This window comes from Betta splendens, chromosome 5 (genome assembly GCF_900634795.4).
Source record: "Betta splendens chromosome 5, fBetSpl5.4, whole genome shotgun sequence".
Classification (NCBI taxonomy): Eukaryota; Metazoa; Chordata; class Actinopteri; order Anabantiformes; family Osphronemidae; genus Betta; species Betta splendens.
Genome location: NC_040885.2, coordinates 16523505 through 16539648, shown reverse-complemented (window position 1 = coordinate 16539648; position 16144 = coordinate 16523505). Strand labels below are relative to the sequence as shown.

Sequence of the window (16144 nt, the reverse complement as noted above, 5' to 3'; positions counted from 1 at the left end):
TTTTGTCATTCATGATAAATTTGACAGTAATATGTCTCTGTATCTAAAGTTGTTACAGGTATCTAGTCTACAGAGGCTAGTGAGCTGGTGCTGAGGATTCCTGGGGTGAAGAATCTGAGTTGCCATCTCTTCATGCTTGGGTTGTAGATGAAGGCAGTTTCCTGATGGATAAAACACTAAAACACTCATAGTATGATTGATGTAGACCACCTGTAGAATAACTCCTTTACCGTTTGAGTAAAAATGTGTTTTTTGTGAGTGCAACACTCATATATAAATAAAGTTAAAAAAATTCTTAATAATTTATATGCGTTTTATTTATGGCCGCTTCAACTTTATAGCTTACCATATTAGAAAGAGAAAAACATGTAATTTCAATACTATGATTTCCTAAATAAAAGTGTTTTCCCTTCAGAAACAGAGTTCAGTGAAATACATAATAGTTAAAGCCAACTTTATTGTAAACCAAAAAAATACACCACTACGCCAAAGCTAGAACAAACTGTTACCTTCACACTCCAATGTGCAATGTATAGGTTACTGAGTTAATTAAGAAGTCTGGGGGTTTGAGGACGAAGGAGAAGCTTTTGCAGGGCCTTGCAGACGAAATGCATGAAAGTAGGGTAAACAGGGAGATGTGGTGATCCTTGTTCTCATCACTATTTGGAAGACTGAGCGGAAGCAGTCCTCTACCAGATGGAAGCTGTGGCTGTCCTCACCATCACCTCATCAAAACAAAAGGTAGTGCAATCAGAATTGTAGATTAGTGAAATGTTAATTATTATGTAGGTCAAAACCTTCTCTAATGTAAGAACACACAATACCAGACAAAAAATTAAACCAAACAAGAGGACAGGCCTGTCTGTGCTAAAACAACAGATAAACAGTTGTTACAATTCAAATATAAAATCTAAACAGTATATACCAATTAAAATCTTCTATTACCTATCTTACTGTTGGTACATACAAACTTACATACCTTTACTCCTGAGCTGGGCAGCAGATGTCTGTGTACCAACAGTCTGCAGTGATTTCTCTGTTTGACAGCCTCCTTGCATGTGGGCAACTGGGATTTGCCCTCCTACAGTATAGAAAAGACTGTTACATTTACTGTAAATTGTATTGGTCCTACAAATATAATGGCTATGGTACAAGCTATCGGTAACTGACCAGATAAGCAGCAGGTATTGTAGAGATGTGACTAATTAGCAACTAAGCTTGAAACACAACACAGTAATCATTCCAACTAATCATGTTAGAATTTGATAGAACAATGACATAACCCCAAATCACAAGTTGATTTAGGCTGTGATACAGGACGGGGTAATAACAAACACAACCGCGTTCATCTGCAGGTTCTTTTTGTAGCGATCGACCAGCTGTAGCTCTAAAGTGCAAAGGCCTAAAGGCATGCTAACGGCTAACGCAACACAAACAGGAGCGGCAGCACGTCAACAGGACAAAGGCTCGATCCACCGTTTCCTGCCTGTCGCCGATCGAAGGCCCATCGCTATTAGCTGTTCCCCACACAGGTGTGTGGTTGCACCAACTCAGAGTAGCACATTTGAAAGGGACAAAGGCTCAGTTGACTCACTGTAGCCGTTAGCGACGCTAGCGATTAGCTTGTCTCACATGTGGGTTACTGCATTTTAAACAGACCCAACTAACATATTTAGATATCACAAGTATCAAGCACAAACTTACTACAGCGAGCTAGATCCACCGCTTCCTGTCTGTCGCTGCTGGAAGGGCGATAACGATCAGCTGTTCTCCGCAGGTGTATGTGATTACAGAAAAAGGACAGACGCTAGACCCACCGCTCCCTGCCTGTAGCCGCTCGATGCCGATAGTCATTAGCTTTTCTCCACACAGGTGTGTGGCTGCACGAGCCCACATGAGCACATTTGAAGGGGACAAAGGCTCGACTTGCTGTAGCCGTTAGCATAGCTAGCTAGTAACTTGCCCCACACATAGGTTACTACATTTAAACGGACAAACTAACATTTTAAAACATTATAAATATCAAGCATGTACTTACTTCAGTGAGTGGATGACGGACTTTAGGAATAGGTCCTTTTTTTCCAACAGGAGCCGTGAAACAAATCCAGCATTGTACGCACCCTCGTTTGAAATGCACATACGTATAAATGCTGAGGCAGTGTTTCTGGCACCGGTCCGTTAAAAATAAAAGTGACCCACAAATCCTCACTTGTTGTTCCCTGGTAAAATGAATAGACTTTGGTGTTGGTTAGAACACCCAAGAACCGAACTATTTCTATGGGAGGACTTGGGCGCTGCCGTGCTGGTCTGTTCACGGTGAGTGAGAGGGGGGAAATGGCGGAAGTCCAGTTTTGGTTCGGGATCATTGTGGGGGTGGTGGTTCAGGATTTGCAAGGAGAACTTTCAACCAGTGTGACGAGAACTGGGGAACGGCCTCAGAGTAGGTCGTGGCTGTTTTCATTGGATAAGAAAATTTACGTTTTCAAAATGTGAAAAAAGCAGGAAATGCATTTCTACCGTGCTCAGTGTGTGTATATGTGACCCATAGAGTCATAGGAACGCTCCAAAATGTCTAAAAAGTGGATTTTGCATGATATGGGCCCTTTAAATTTATTAAATCCTCTGTCTTACCTAGACAGCTTCTCCCCCATAACTCATATGGAGTTAACCTCAATAATTAACTCTTCCAAGTCGTCCACTTGTCTTTTAGATCCAACCCCAACCAGATTACTCAAAGAAGTTCTACCTTTAATCAGCTCATCCATATTAAATCAAATCAACCAATCTTTACAACTAGGCTATGTACCACAGGCTTTTAAGGTGGCTGTGGTCAAACCTCTATTGAAAAAACCAACCCTTGACCCTGGACAACTAGCCAACTATAGGCCCATTTCAAATTTACCCTTTATTTCCAAGATTCTGGAAAAAATCGTGGCTAAACAATTATCTGACCACCTTAGTGGGACTAACCTGTATGAAGATTTTCAGTCAGGATTTAGAAAACATCATAGCACAGAAACAGCTCTGGTTAGAGTCACTAATGATCTTCTATTAGCTTCGGACAATGGTCTAGTTTCTGTCCTTGTCCTGTTAGATCTTAGTGCTGCATTTGATACAATTGATCATCACATTCTATTACAGACACTAGAACATAGAATCGGGATTAATGGAACAGCATTGGGATGGTTTAAATCCTATTTGTTGAACAGATTCCAGTTTGTTCATGTTAATGATAAATTCTCCACACGCACAAGGATTAGCTATGGAGTTCCACAGGGTTCTGTGCTGGGTCCAATTCTGTTTAGCTTATACATGTCTCCTCTAGGTGAGATCATTAGAAAGCATTCTATTAATTTTCATTTTTACGCAGATGATACTCAGCTATACATGTCCTTGGAACCAAATGAAACAGATCAACTAGTCAAAATTCAGGGTTGTTTAAAAGACATCAAATCCTGGATGTCCCAAAACTTCCTTCAACTAAACTCAGATAAAACCGAGATTCTTATTGTTGGGCCTAAAAATCTGAGAGAGACACTATTGAGTCAGATAGCCACCCTGGATGGCATAACATTAGCTTCAGATTCTACTGTGAGGAACCTTGGTGTCATGTTTGACCAGGATCTCTCTTTTACATCATACATTAAACAAATCTCCAGAACCGCCTACTTCCACCTTAGAAATATAGTTAAAATCAGAAGCATCCTCTCTCAGAGCGATGCAGAGAAACTGATCCATGCATTTGTTACCTCTAGGCTGGACTACTGTAACTCCTTACTCATAGGATGTCCTAACAGCTCCTTAAAAAACCTACAGCTCATTCAAAATGCTGCAGCCAGAGTTCTGACAGGACTTAGAAAGAGAGATCACATTTCTCCTACATTAGCTTCTCTGCACTGGCTGCCTGTAAAATGTAGGATAGAATTTAAAATTCTCCTACTCACCTACAAAGTACTCAATGATAAAGCTCCTTCTTATCTTAAAGACCTTATAGTTCCTTATGCTCCCAGCAGAACACTTCGTTCTCAGAGCGCTGGGCTACTTGCGGTTCCTAGAGTGTTTAAATGTAGAACAGGGGGCAGAGCTTTTAGCTACCAAGCTCCTCTCCTCTGGAACCAGCTCCCTCTTCAGGTTCGAGAAGCTGACACACTCTCCACCTTTAAGATTAGGCTTAAAACCTTCCTTTTTGATAAAGCTTATAGTTAGAGATGGTTCAGGTCACTGGCAATTATTGTTAGTCACAGGAACCATCTCTTAGTTAAGCTGCAATAGACATAAACTGCTGGGGGACTTAATTTATACACTGAGCTCCTCTGTTTCCTTCTACCTCCTCTGTCCCATAACCTCCCATCATTGTCCCATGTTTAACTAACCTTGTCTCTTTCTGTCCAGTAGCTGTGCTTCTCTCCTCTCTCCCCCCCACCCCCACTCTTTCTCCCTCTCTGTCCTCACCCACAGGTATCATTGGACTCAAAGTTTGGTGTCTGTGATGGGCAGCTGCGGATCCAACCATCCTGCCTGCATCCAGTCCCTGGTCCTACCATCCTGCCTGTGCTCTGTTGTTGCTTGTTGTTGCTTGTTGCTGTTGCTGTGCTTTTCTATCTCTCTATCCTCTCACCCCAACCGGTCGAGGCAGATGGCCGCCCACATCCAGTCTGGTTCTGCTGGAGGTTTCTTCCTCGTTAGAGAGGGAGTTTTTCCTCTCCACTGTTGCTGTCAAATTAAAGGCTTGCTGTATGTGGGATTTGTTGGGCTTAGTTGTGTGAGGTTTTAAACCTTACTTTGTAAAGTGCCTTGAAATAACTTTGTTGTGATTTGGCGCTATATAAATAAAATTGAATTGAATTGAATTGAATTTTTTACCTTTTGATGTGGCCGGTGGACAACGCGCTGGTGAGCCACTCCAGGTCTTTCAGTTTAAACGGCAACAGGACCAGACTGACTCCATGTTTAACGTCCACTGCGCTCTCTGGGTACAGGAAGTGATGCGTCGTATTTTTCCCGACATCTTTTTCAAACCCTACAGTCATTGCCTTGTTCATCCTGAGAAAGATGATGATGATGATGATGTAAGAAAGACAAAAAGAAGGGGTGTGATGTGTGTTAGCGCTGTGTAAACATACCGGATCACAAAGTCGTGGGAGTCTATCAGCTGGCCATGTCCAGAATTTAGCAGGTTGCCAGAGTTTCCAACCACTGCACATCTCCAGCAACGGGTCGGGACGGACTTGAAGTCCAACTTGGGCGGGGAAATGACCCGGAACATGTCGGACAAAACGTTCTCCAGAGGCTGGTCGCTACTGGCCTGCTGAAGACTCTGAAGTGGTCGAACAGAACTGTTACCGCTTTAATTAACAGTAAACAACAAGTATATAATCTGCTGTCATATCTATTGGACACACTGAACATAATCATCAGGTGAGTCATTTACACTTTGAGTGTATCCACTGTACAGCATTCAGCCCTGGTTGTTCGTTTATACACAGTCACACACACAATAAACAGCATACTGTGGTTCAGACTGATGATGCCAGCAGCATTTCCACCTCCCGCCACCCCCGCGCCTCTTTTAATCTACTAATGGTTTCTGCAGCAAGACTTAATCTTTAAATGCAGGGAACAGACTTTGATGCCCGTCTCCTCAACCAGACTGCTGACAGCGTCCACAGGGACAAAATTAAGACACAATTTACTTAAATATTCTGAAGCAAATATTTAGTCAAAGCTATTCACTCAAACTCATTGTATGCACATCATGCAGTATACACAGTATCACATACTACCTTGGTCTTCTAACAAATTCTCCTTTTGCATGCTGGTGATTTACTGATGGTTAATGTTATCATCAATTCAGTGTTGTCAAGTTATTTGTAGTGTGCAGCCAGTAAACAGTTCCAGTAACAGGCATTATTCTTTGGAGCTTTTTGTGAACCACAGTTTGTTATTACACAAAGAAAGAAAGGGAAACCAGGAAACCCCCTTACGCTAAAAGTTGCTTTGGTGTTATTACTGTATAAAGTCAGTGCATCAGGGATATGTATACGTCTGATTTATGCATGGTGTATTGATTTAGCCAGGCAGTGCTTGAGCTGCCTCAGAACTAAACTTGAAAACAGCTGAAAACCCTTTTCCATGTCTAGCGACTGCTCTGCTCTTACCTGCCACCACTTTAGGGCGTCAACTGTAAAGTTGTTTTTCCTCAGGAGGACCGGCTGCTGGTTGGGGTCGTAGCGTTTGCTGAACCATTCTGACTTTCCCAGATCTGCAACACAGGACTCAGGACACCCACAAGACCTAAACGAGGACAACAACGAGGAGTCAGACTGGTGAGCTGGGAATCGGGGGACATATGTAACCCGTGACCTCCTGTGTCTTACTTCAGTTCAACCTCATTATTGTCCTCAGGTTTCTCCTTGGACTCTTTGGTGATGGAAGGGGTCGACGTTCTGTGGGGGGCAGGGGTGAGGATGGTGGGTTTAGCCACTGCCAACATTAAAAAACAGAGTCAGAGATCTATGCATCATGAAATATATAAAAGAGTGTTACTAGATGATCACATGCCTGTCACATGGTTTAGTGCTAATACTGGACCTACCATCACTCATCCTACGACTACAACTACTACAATGGACGCTACTAGTATGTGCTGTCTCACACAGTGTATTAGATACACGTGGCTAAAAGCAATTCTCAGTGATGATGACATCACCTGTCACTGGCGGCGTCAGGTCAGGGCGCCTGTGCATGTCCCGCATGGCGAAGAATAGGACGGCGGTAATCACCACAACAATGCACAGCTTCCTCCTCAGCAACATGGCTGGGAGGATGATGTGTCGACAGCGGGCAGGAAGGGAGTTGTGTCGTTGCGCCAACAATTGACTGCTGCTATGTCAGCATAGCTAAAGTGTGTAAGCGGCTGTCATCTGGTCATTTTGCTCGACGGTGTTTCCTCTCCACTCAGGTTTATCTCCATGAAAGCAGAACTTCAACGCGGATCTCCGTCTGGTGGAAGCAGCCTCTGTTTGTCGAGGAAAAACACAAAATGAGAGGAGAAAATATTACAACATTATAATTGTCTGCCAATTAAAACATTCTTAAATGTAGCCAACTAACAGTGTTGGTTAATGACATAAACTCTTCACTCTTTCTATACCAGATATCTAAAAACCATAACAAACATAACAATGATGATAACAACACTGCTTTTCTTTGTTTCTTTTGTCAGAAGCGAACGTGCTTCCTCTCTTCCTTTCTTTTTTGTTCCTTCCCAGACCCACTCCCCCATTCATCTGCAGGAATGTCTTCCTGCAGACACTCAGTGTGTGAATACCAACCAGATCTGGGTCCAGGTCTCTACTTCTCTACTTTCAGCTCCTGCTTCTCGAATCAGCTGACTCGAATGCATTCATTTCACTACGCTATTGTGTGACTGACAGCTACCAATACAACTAAACTATCAGCATGCAGGACGAGACTTGCGCCCCTATATTATAAGTTTGCATTTTCTAGGTCTGTTACTTCAAGTAGATCTTTGCTTGCTTTGCACGAGTTCAGACAGCTTGTAACAATTGGCCGAACTACTGAATGTAATTCCTGCTGAAAATCCTCTCCAGTGGCCTGATTACAGTACAAACAGGAGCGAGCTGTGTTTTTTAATAATCTGAAATCTCACGGTGTTTCCTTACATGTTTCTGTTTTGTTTTTTCTTGCTGTGTTTTGGGAAATGTCACGGAGTTAAGCAGGAACAGGCTTCTATAAAACTACATAAAAAGTCTGGTTTCTCGCTCCTAAAGATCAATGAAACTTTCTTCATGGTTGCAATTCCCTTACTGCTCCATAATAAACGTGTCAAGTCTTGTTTATTTTTCTTCACATCTCTCATCTCTCATCACTTGTTTCCCTTAACCACACTTTTACCATGTGACTCTCTCTAATGTATTAATACCAAAGCCAAAAAATAGTGTTTTGCTCACAGGTACAGCAAACATTCAATTGTGGATAAGATTTTGCTTATTAATGATTAATTTGAGAAAAAAAGGCATCTAAAAAACAGTAATACAACGAGCAGGCACACAAATGACCAGGTGACATTTAAAGATTAAAGACAGATGAGATTACATCTGACTGAAGACAGAGGTAACTACATTAACCAAAATGCTTGAACAGCTGCTGTGAGTTCATACACTTTTTAACAGAAAAGAGCCAAACAACCCCATGGTTCCAATGAGTTTCACTCACTCCAGACAACACCCCCCCACACTCGACAAACAGCATAAAGTGAGTATGAACAGACGCCAATTAACACTTTAAGTTACTCACATATTAATATATGTAATATATGTATGTATATATATAATATATGTGAATGCTTCCCAGGCACAAATATGCAGCGGTCTAAGAAGAGTTAGGAAAGGTTCCTGACAGAAACGCCGGATTGGCCTCTGCGCCAGCACGTTAGTGCAGAGTTCCAATGTACAAACCTGTTCTGGTACAAAGGGCTCTGACACAGAGGCAGCTCACAACAATCCACAATCAATCGATATTGTTAAAGAATTATTTTTTAGCAATGAAATTTGCAGCTAAATATATACTAAACCAGGAAGTTCCAGAATTAGTCTGCACCAACTGTTTTGTCTTTTGTCATTAATGTCAAACATCAGATTAAATAATAACAGCAGTGTTTATCACTTTGTTACCTCTACACTTACTTAAACATCTGGGCTTTTATTTTCATTTTTGTGTGTCTGATCTGATGAGTGTAGTTGAGTGTATGGTGCCCATTACAAGGTGGAAATGTTGACGATACTGGTCTTGGTATCGGTTTCGGCCCAAAGGTTTTGTCACCCACAAAAATTGTATTTCAAAGAACCCCTTTACTGCAGTTGTGAAAAACAGACTACATCTATAAGAGCTGTAAAGTACATGTAAATGCTTCACGTCTGTCTGATCAGGGTGAGAAAAAAGTCATTTATTTCATTGTTATACAGTAACCTGAGCCCTTCGGCATCCTGCTACTTTGAATGAATGCTTAGGCTTCGAACAAACAAGCAAATGCTTTAAATTATGATCACAAGTTGAAATTGTATATTTTGTTAAACAAATTATTATGTACAATATAGGTATTGTCGTTATTTTATCATATAATGTATCGCTGACAGACGGAGCCATTTGTGTCTGAAGTTGTTCGTATGCATGGGATGGTCTGACAACAGCTCCAGCCACACTTTAGCTTGCTTCATGCTTACTTTATTAAACACATCTATATACATGACACTGATCTGTGATGCCGGAGTCCCATAATGAGTGGGAGGCCATGACAGAGGACACTGATGAGGAGAGGGCTGTTTTTGTGGCAGGGGAGCAGAAGCATTTACAGTACTCAGCTTTTCTTAAAGTATTTTAACAGGCCTGCTCTTAAGCATGAAGTACAATGCATGGTGTCACACGCTTCTCTGCCTTTTGCTCCACTCAAATAGTCCGACTAATGGTACACATCAAGATTAAGGTTGGTGAGTATAGATAACTATATTTTCTTGTTTGTTGTTAAAGGAAATACTTGCTTGAGTAAGTATTTTGTTAGCATTAGAACTGTTAAAATAAATCAAATTAATCCCTTTGCAGAAGTCATCTCCTGTTCCAGCCTGTGTCCTAATTGTTAAATGTAAAGTCAGAGTCGACATACGTCAAATTATATGCAAACGAGTTTGGGACATTGCCATGTCCTGATGGCGTCAAATGGTAAAGGGGGAGAGTGTCATCCTACTTTATGCAGGGCCTGACCCAGAACAGGGTCCTCGTCATGCAAATTCTTACACCGTGATTAGATTTCTCCACCTCATACAAACCTTATCAAAGCACAGTTCACTGATTTACATTGGAGACAGATGCTTCCTAGATGTTTTTCTTTTTGAATGCGTAAATTCAGCCAGGCACAGCAGTTAAACTATGCAACGACCATCAGCCGTATGCTATTTTGGGTTCTGTTGGGTGTGTGTCTGGGGGCTGGTGTCATTGTCTCCAAACAGGACAAATGTCTGTGTGTCTTAGGAGTCTTAGGAGTTGGTGGTTCCTGTACTGAGAAAAACATCTGACAACACGCTTTCCTGTGTTCCCCCTACGACCTTTGCATTCTGTGCTGAAGCCAAGATGGAAAGCAGCTGCTCTGCTGATGGAGACAGACTGATGATAACACCAGCGCTAGGAAGGCTGGTGTCAGTTCTCCCACAGAATTCCTCACTGATGAAGATTAAAGCTTATTTTAGTTTAGGTTGTTTACATAGTGGAAGATAAGACTCTTGCCTGCTTCATACTGAAAAACATGAGCGCCTTTTAGATAGTGAATGGCAGAAGTGGAGCTCTAATGAATCTAACTCACCAACCTTCTCTCTCTACATGAGCAACATAAGTCTACCTTTTACATAAATTGTGTTTTTTAAAACTCGAAAACTAATGCCTACTTTTACTTTTAGTACCCTGTGTTACCTTCTTTACCTTTGTATAAGGGCGTTTTCCGTTCTTGTACTTTGTCAACTGTGGAACTGGCAGCTATGATTTTTGGGATTCCAGGTATCTTGAGTTCAGGCATCACTTCTGACCAGTCTTAGTGCAGATTTAACAGGGTTCTAAGGTTGCGTGTGCGGAGGCGCTGCCCCAAAGACTAAAGTGAGAGAACAAAAGTCTCCTGTTTGCAGCAAATGCCACAGATTACTGTACTGCAAAGACTGTAACATGACTTTCTCTACTTTGTGAGATGGGTCTGCAAGACGTGCAGCTATATTTAGATGGATGCACAGTAACTGCCCAGTTCAGGTATCCGAACAATCGACAGCTGGCCTAGAAAACCCTTAAAGACCACTCGAGACTGCAGTAGCCTATCTTCTAGCGTTCAAAACATCCAGCACCGTATAAAGTATTATTCCATAGATTCCAGAGGGGGAGAGATTTCCCCCCCCGTCTGCATAGGTTCACTTGGGCCTTTTCCTACCGTCCAAACACATGGACTTGGTTGATTGACTAACCAGGGTGTACCCCACCTCCTATCCAGACGACATCTGGGATAAGCTCCAGCAACCCGCGAACCTTACAAGGAGTGGTGTCTCAATATTCTGGTTCTTCAATGCTGAATCAACTGCTTGAGAGCCAAAGATTGTACACAGCAAACATGTCTGACTGCAATGACAACAGTTAAGTGAATGTGTGAGATAATGCACAGTACATTACAGTACACAGTACAAAGGTTTGGGGTCACTTAGAAATGTCCTTAACAGAAACAGAAAGCAAAAATGAGGCAATTAGAAAATAAATCAAGAAAACATACACTGTACTTAGATATCCAGCATCTAGAAATGCCTTTAAAAAATCTAGAGTCCATAAAAGGCGCATGTTTTGTTTTATATCTACAACTGAAACTATTAAATATGAGGCTCATGCGCTGTTCACTTCCTGCAGCTGTGCCGCTGCTGTAGAACTACTCTAGTTGATGGACCGATGTTTCAGATTCCTGTGTGAGCGCTCTGTACATGCATGGTTATGACTTATGAAACAAAATGTGTCTGAAATAATAAACTATTGCCATAGGGCGCCAGGACACTACGTGCAGAGACAGATGCAGTGTGCAGCTGGGACATGTCACACTGCCAGAGGATGCAAAGTAACTGCTACTGCTTTCATATATAGAGAACCAAAACCGCCATAATCAAATATAAAGGAAAAAAGGAAATAAATGGACTAATTTTTAAATTATAATTATACAAATATATAAAACTTTGGAAAAATAAATGTATAAATGCTTATATTTCCAGTAAAACATGTATTAATGTTTACGTTTATTTATTTTTCAAAATTTTTAAAAGAAAGATTTATGCATTTAGCTTTTCCTTTTCTCACACCTTTTTTCTTTTTCTTTTTGAAGAACATGAACTTCATACTCAAGCTTATTAGCGCCAAATATTTGCTAAAGACCTGTCTATACATTTTAGAGATAAAATGCTCATTTAAACTCCTAGCTTAAAATATTGATGGCAAAAAAGTACAAATTATGTTACATATTTACCTATCTATATAAAAAAGGCATTTTTTATATGAATCCAGCATCTAGAAATGCCTTTAAAAAATCTAGAGTCCAGAAAGGCGCATGTTTTGTTTTATATCTACAACTGAAACTATTAAATATGAGGCTCATGCGCTGTTCACTTCCTGCAGTTGTGCTGCTAATTATAATGCCTAATAATTTGACATTTATGAGCGTTTAGAACATTGACAAATGGAGCAAATGATAGTGAATTTCTAATCACTATGACGTCTGTTTTGTTGAAGAGGAACAATAATGCATGAGGAAGTGGGGGAGTTTTACAAGAGCAAAACTGGGAGGGGTGTGTTTCCAAGTATACCGTGCATCTAATTCTATTCCATAAAATCATAAACTGGCAGCAAGTTGATGACCTTTAAAAGTGTGCTGTATGTCTGGCTAGAGATGATACTAGGGTGAACCTAGGGAGAGTCATTCCTGAAGCCTGCAGTATTGCTACAGATTTCTGAAAACCAGATACCACAGGAGAGGGGTCTGCTCATTGTTAGGCAGGTAGTTACAAATCAGTTTCAGGGTAAAGAACCTTTACCACTAGTATTTGAAACCTGAATAAAAAAGGGAAAATCCATAAACCTCTGCTGTAACCAAGGCAGAAACAGTTTATTATTCTCCCCTTGTGTAAACTTTTCACTTTCCAGAGAAGCACGTTGTCTTCTCTGTCCAAAAACAGCATGGAAAATTAGTAGAGCTTAAGCTTCAAGGAAAGGTTTAGGACGACCTCTGGAAAACATGACACACACACACACACACACACACACACACACACACACACACACACACACACACACACACACACACACACACACACACACACACACACACACACACACACACACACACACACACACACACACACACAGCTGCACTTACTGACATAATAGTTGAGACTTTATTTTAACTCTTCAACCCTTGAAGTTGTGAAGACCAAAAACACTGAAGGAAAAAAAAAGGCTATGACAAAACTGACTGCAACATACATCCCGAAGCTACTTTCCAGCTCCTCTGTCCACATGTAGCCCAAAACTGATATGGCGTGTCGTCAGCAGCAGAATCCGCAACTTCATCTGAACAAAATCAGCAGCAGGGAAATTCAGCACAGGGATATTAAACAACGGCCTGTGGTACAGACCATCAGATGTCTCCTGCACTCAGCTCCTCTAAGCTGCCCCTGTTGTCAGCTGCCCTGCCTTTTGGCTTCGTCCACTCAAAGTACTGTAACTTGTCTGGGCTGCACTCTGGATCATACAAGTAACCCTGAATATCAGACTGTTCTAACACTATAGAACTCGCTGTCTTCTAAATAATCCAGAGCAGGTCATCCGGCCATTAAATATTAGTGCTGCAATCAACTGCACTCCAACTGGTTGGCTCCGCCCCCTCTCAGTCTGGCCCCACCCCCTCTCAACCTGACCATAGCTGGGGCAGGTACAAAGGAAACCAGGAAGCACTAGTTGTAGTTTTTGAGCCCACGGCAAACCATGTGCTGAGGCGCCTTACTGGAGGAAAAAATGATAATTTCTCAGCACTGAACACTGAATCCAAACATTGCATTTAACTTGATGTACTTCTTATATAAAAATTAAACAATCTAGGCAAATTAAACTTAAGTTTCTTTTCTCTAAACTTAACTTTCCCCCCGCACACACACACACACTCAGGCAGGATACAGAGAACAAAAGCATCCCAGCAACAGAAAAGAGTATTCATAAGCAACGTAAAGGCATTAAAATCTGGCCAAAAGGTTATCATGTTTGTCATTGGCCTGCTACAGATAATAATTTCCCTATAGAGTAGCACTAGTTAGCATGAAGTAAACTTTGGGTCCATGAGCAAAACAATATTACCTTAAAAGCTATTACATATTTCATTTAAATTCAAGGCCCCCAAGAAACATTACCGTGCTCCTGTATGTTAACTGGTTCATACATAGCTACATAGCTACATACTGCGTTCCTAAACCGTATGCAAAACCTTTTGCATTCATACAATCACACAAATATCACGCAAGACAGCCCTGCAAAGCGGAGCAAAGTTTAACTTTATGCAAACAAGGGTTTACTAATGGCCCAGCCAAAGTCAGTCCACTCAGTTACAATAGAAAGCGTAGGATAGATTCCGTTACTATCTGATGTGATAAAAAGCTGATTGAGTGGTTTTCAATTTGCCACTGGGCACAATCCCCACTAACCTATTACAGCCCAGTCAAAATGAAAACGTAAGCACCAGTCAGTGTGAGTTTTCCGGTCTGGGCTGTCTGCACAGAGCTCAGACAGCTGTTCGCACCAGACATTTTTGGACTATGGAAAAGCTGCTCAGAACATTCTGCAGCATTGGGCTGGCCTAGACCAAGGCGCTAGTTAGAGGTTAGTGCTTCCAAAGGAGATTCAACCAGTTATTAAATGTTCGAGTTCACTTGCTGTTTGCCAAAACTATCATTGTTGGATGGGTGTATTCAATAAAAACAGAAGCATCTTATATTTATTGTATGTTCTCGGATTAGCACATTGTTTTCAGCTTTATTTAGAAGATCAGATCAAGTTTTATGATATAAACCTTCTTGTTGAAGGTTCCGCCTTATGACATTATAAGGATCGTCTGTGAAATATGTAATTCTCGGCTTCAGAAATAAAGCTAATTAGAGACAGCCGTGACTGCAGGAATCTGTTTAGAATCAAGCCTCTATAATTACATCGGCCCAAATTCAGAGAAGGAAGGTAGACTCACAGACCACACAACCTGTTCCACTCATAGGCTGTGAATAGGCCCTGACAACCAACCACATCTCTTTATGTTTAAGTAGACAAATGCACATTTTTCATAATTATGTTTCATCTGCTACTTTATTCATTACCTAGTATTGCAAAACCACAATATTGTCCAGGTTAATCAGAAGGGAACTTTTACCATATGATGCATGACTAAGTAACTTACTACAACATAAGTCCTAAAGTCAAAACAGACCCAGACTGCTCTGTCATTGAACTTTTGGAAGCTGTTAAGACGAATAGAAACAGGAAAAGTACGACCGGAAACTGTCTGCAAGTGAAGACACACACTTAAACTGTAGAGAAGTTGTGTAATGATATTGCACAAAATGGAGTATAGTAAGTACACATAAAATACAAAACAACAACAACAACAACAACTTAATTAACAAAAAGAGAAATTGTTATTGTGACTCGTAGACGTAGCCAAACAATAACTCTCTTACTCTCTTTTATCTTAAAAGATGATAAAACAGGACAGCTGAATTCCAGAGAAAGCTTTTACAAAGTATCTGTAGTACAATAAAACGGAAATACATTACTAACAATACAACTATTTAGCCATAACGGTAGCTTTACGTACAATACAAGCTATGACTGGGAACTACAGTACGGCCAAGGATCACACAACCTAAAATAGTAGATTTACGTGCTATTAATGGATGCAGTACAAAAGTTTTAAAGCAGTAGTCCTGTTCTGTATGACGTGTTACAAAAAAAACTAAAGCACAACAATAACTAAACAAAAATACTACACACACAGCAAATATCAGATGAAGAGGCTGAGACACTAGACAGAACGTGTGAAGACGGTTTGTCCCCCACCCGGCCCCATCCTTATCTGCCCTCACGCCCATGCGAGACACACATGTGAGAGTATTTGTATGAAAATACCGACAACAACACCACAACAACTAAACACACAAACACATCGGTAAAAATGAGAGGAACCAGGCACCAAAATCAACAGCAAACAGCGGAAAGGTTAGTAGAAACTTGACGAACTTTCTAGCTAAAACTGTCCCAGCGACAGAAATAAAAAAACCCACACAGACAGAAAAACGGGTGAAGCTGTGTGAGAAGGGTTTACACGGTTAACACGGTTAACACGGCAAACAGCTCCGTGGAGAAGCAAAACAGGAAAACTCACACGAAGTAGCGGCAGCGGGCGGATGTGCCTCCTCTGTTCTCGTGAAGACCCAGCGTTAAAGTGAGGGGGCGCGAGACGAAGTGGCTCGCGGCGTAAGAAGCCCCGCCCACCTGGGAAAGGGTGGAAGTGGTGGTTCGGCGG

The 16144-nt window shown here is 41.3% G+C and overlaps 1 protein-coding gene and 1 long non-coding RNA gene across 2 annotated transcripts in view; both read right to left on the bottom strand.

Moving 5' to 3' along the window:
• Positions 1-16144, bottom strand: part of st3gal8 (ST3 beta-galactoside alpha-2,3-sialyltransferase 8) — a 22260-nt gene extending 6116 nt beyond the window's left edge. The window contains exons 1-6 of the mRNA XM_029150434.2: positions 16004-16144; positions 6710-7018; positions 6378-6483; positions 6159-6294; positions 5124-5317; positions 4864-5043 (exon numbers count right to left, since the gene is read on the bottom strand). Of these exons, the coding sequence (XP_029006267.1) occupies positions 4864-5043; positions 5124-5317; positions 6159-6294; positions 6378-6483; positions 6710-6815 (722 nt within the window). The 5' untranslated portion in view covers positions 6816-7018; positions 16004-16144. The remainder of the gene's footprint in view (positions 1-4863; positions 5044-5123; positions 5318-6158; positions 6295-6377; positions 6484-6709; positions 7019-16003) is intronic.
• On the bottom strand, positions 438-2609 carry LOC129604106 (uncharacterized). Its single transcript, XR_008694735.1, has 2 exons — positions 2039-2609; positions 438-1081 (listed from the first exon to the last, which is right to left on the bottom strand). It is a non-coding gene; the product is annotated as an uncharacterized LOC129604106 (long non-coding RNA).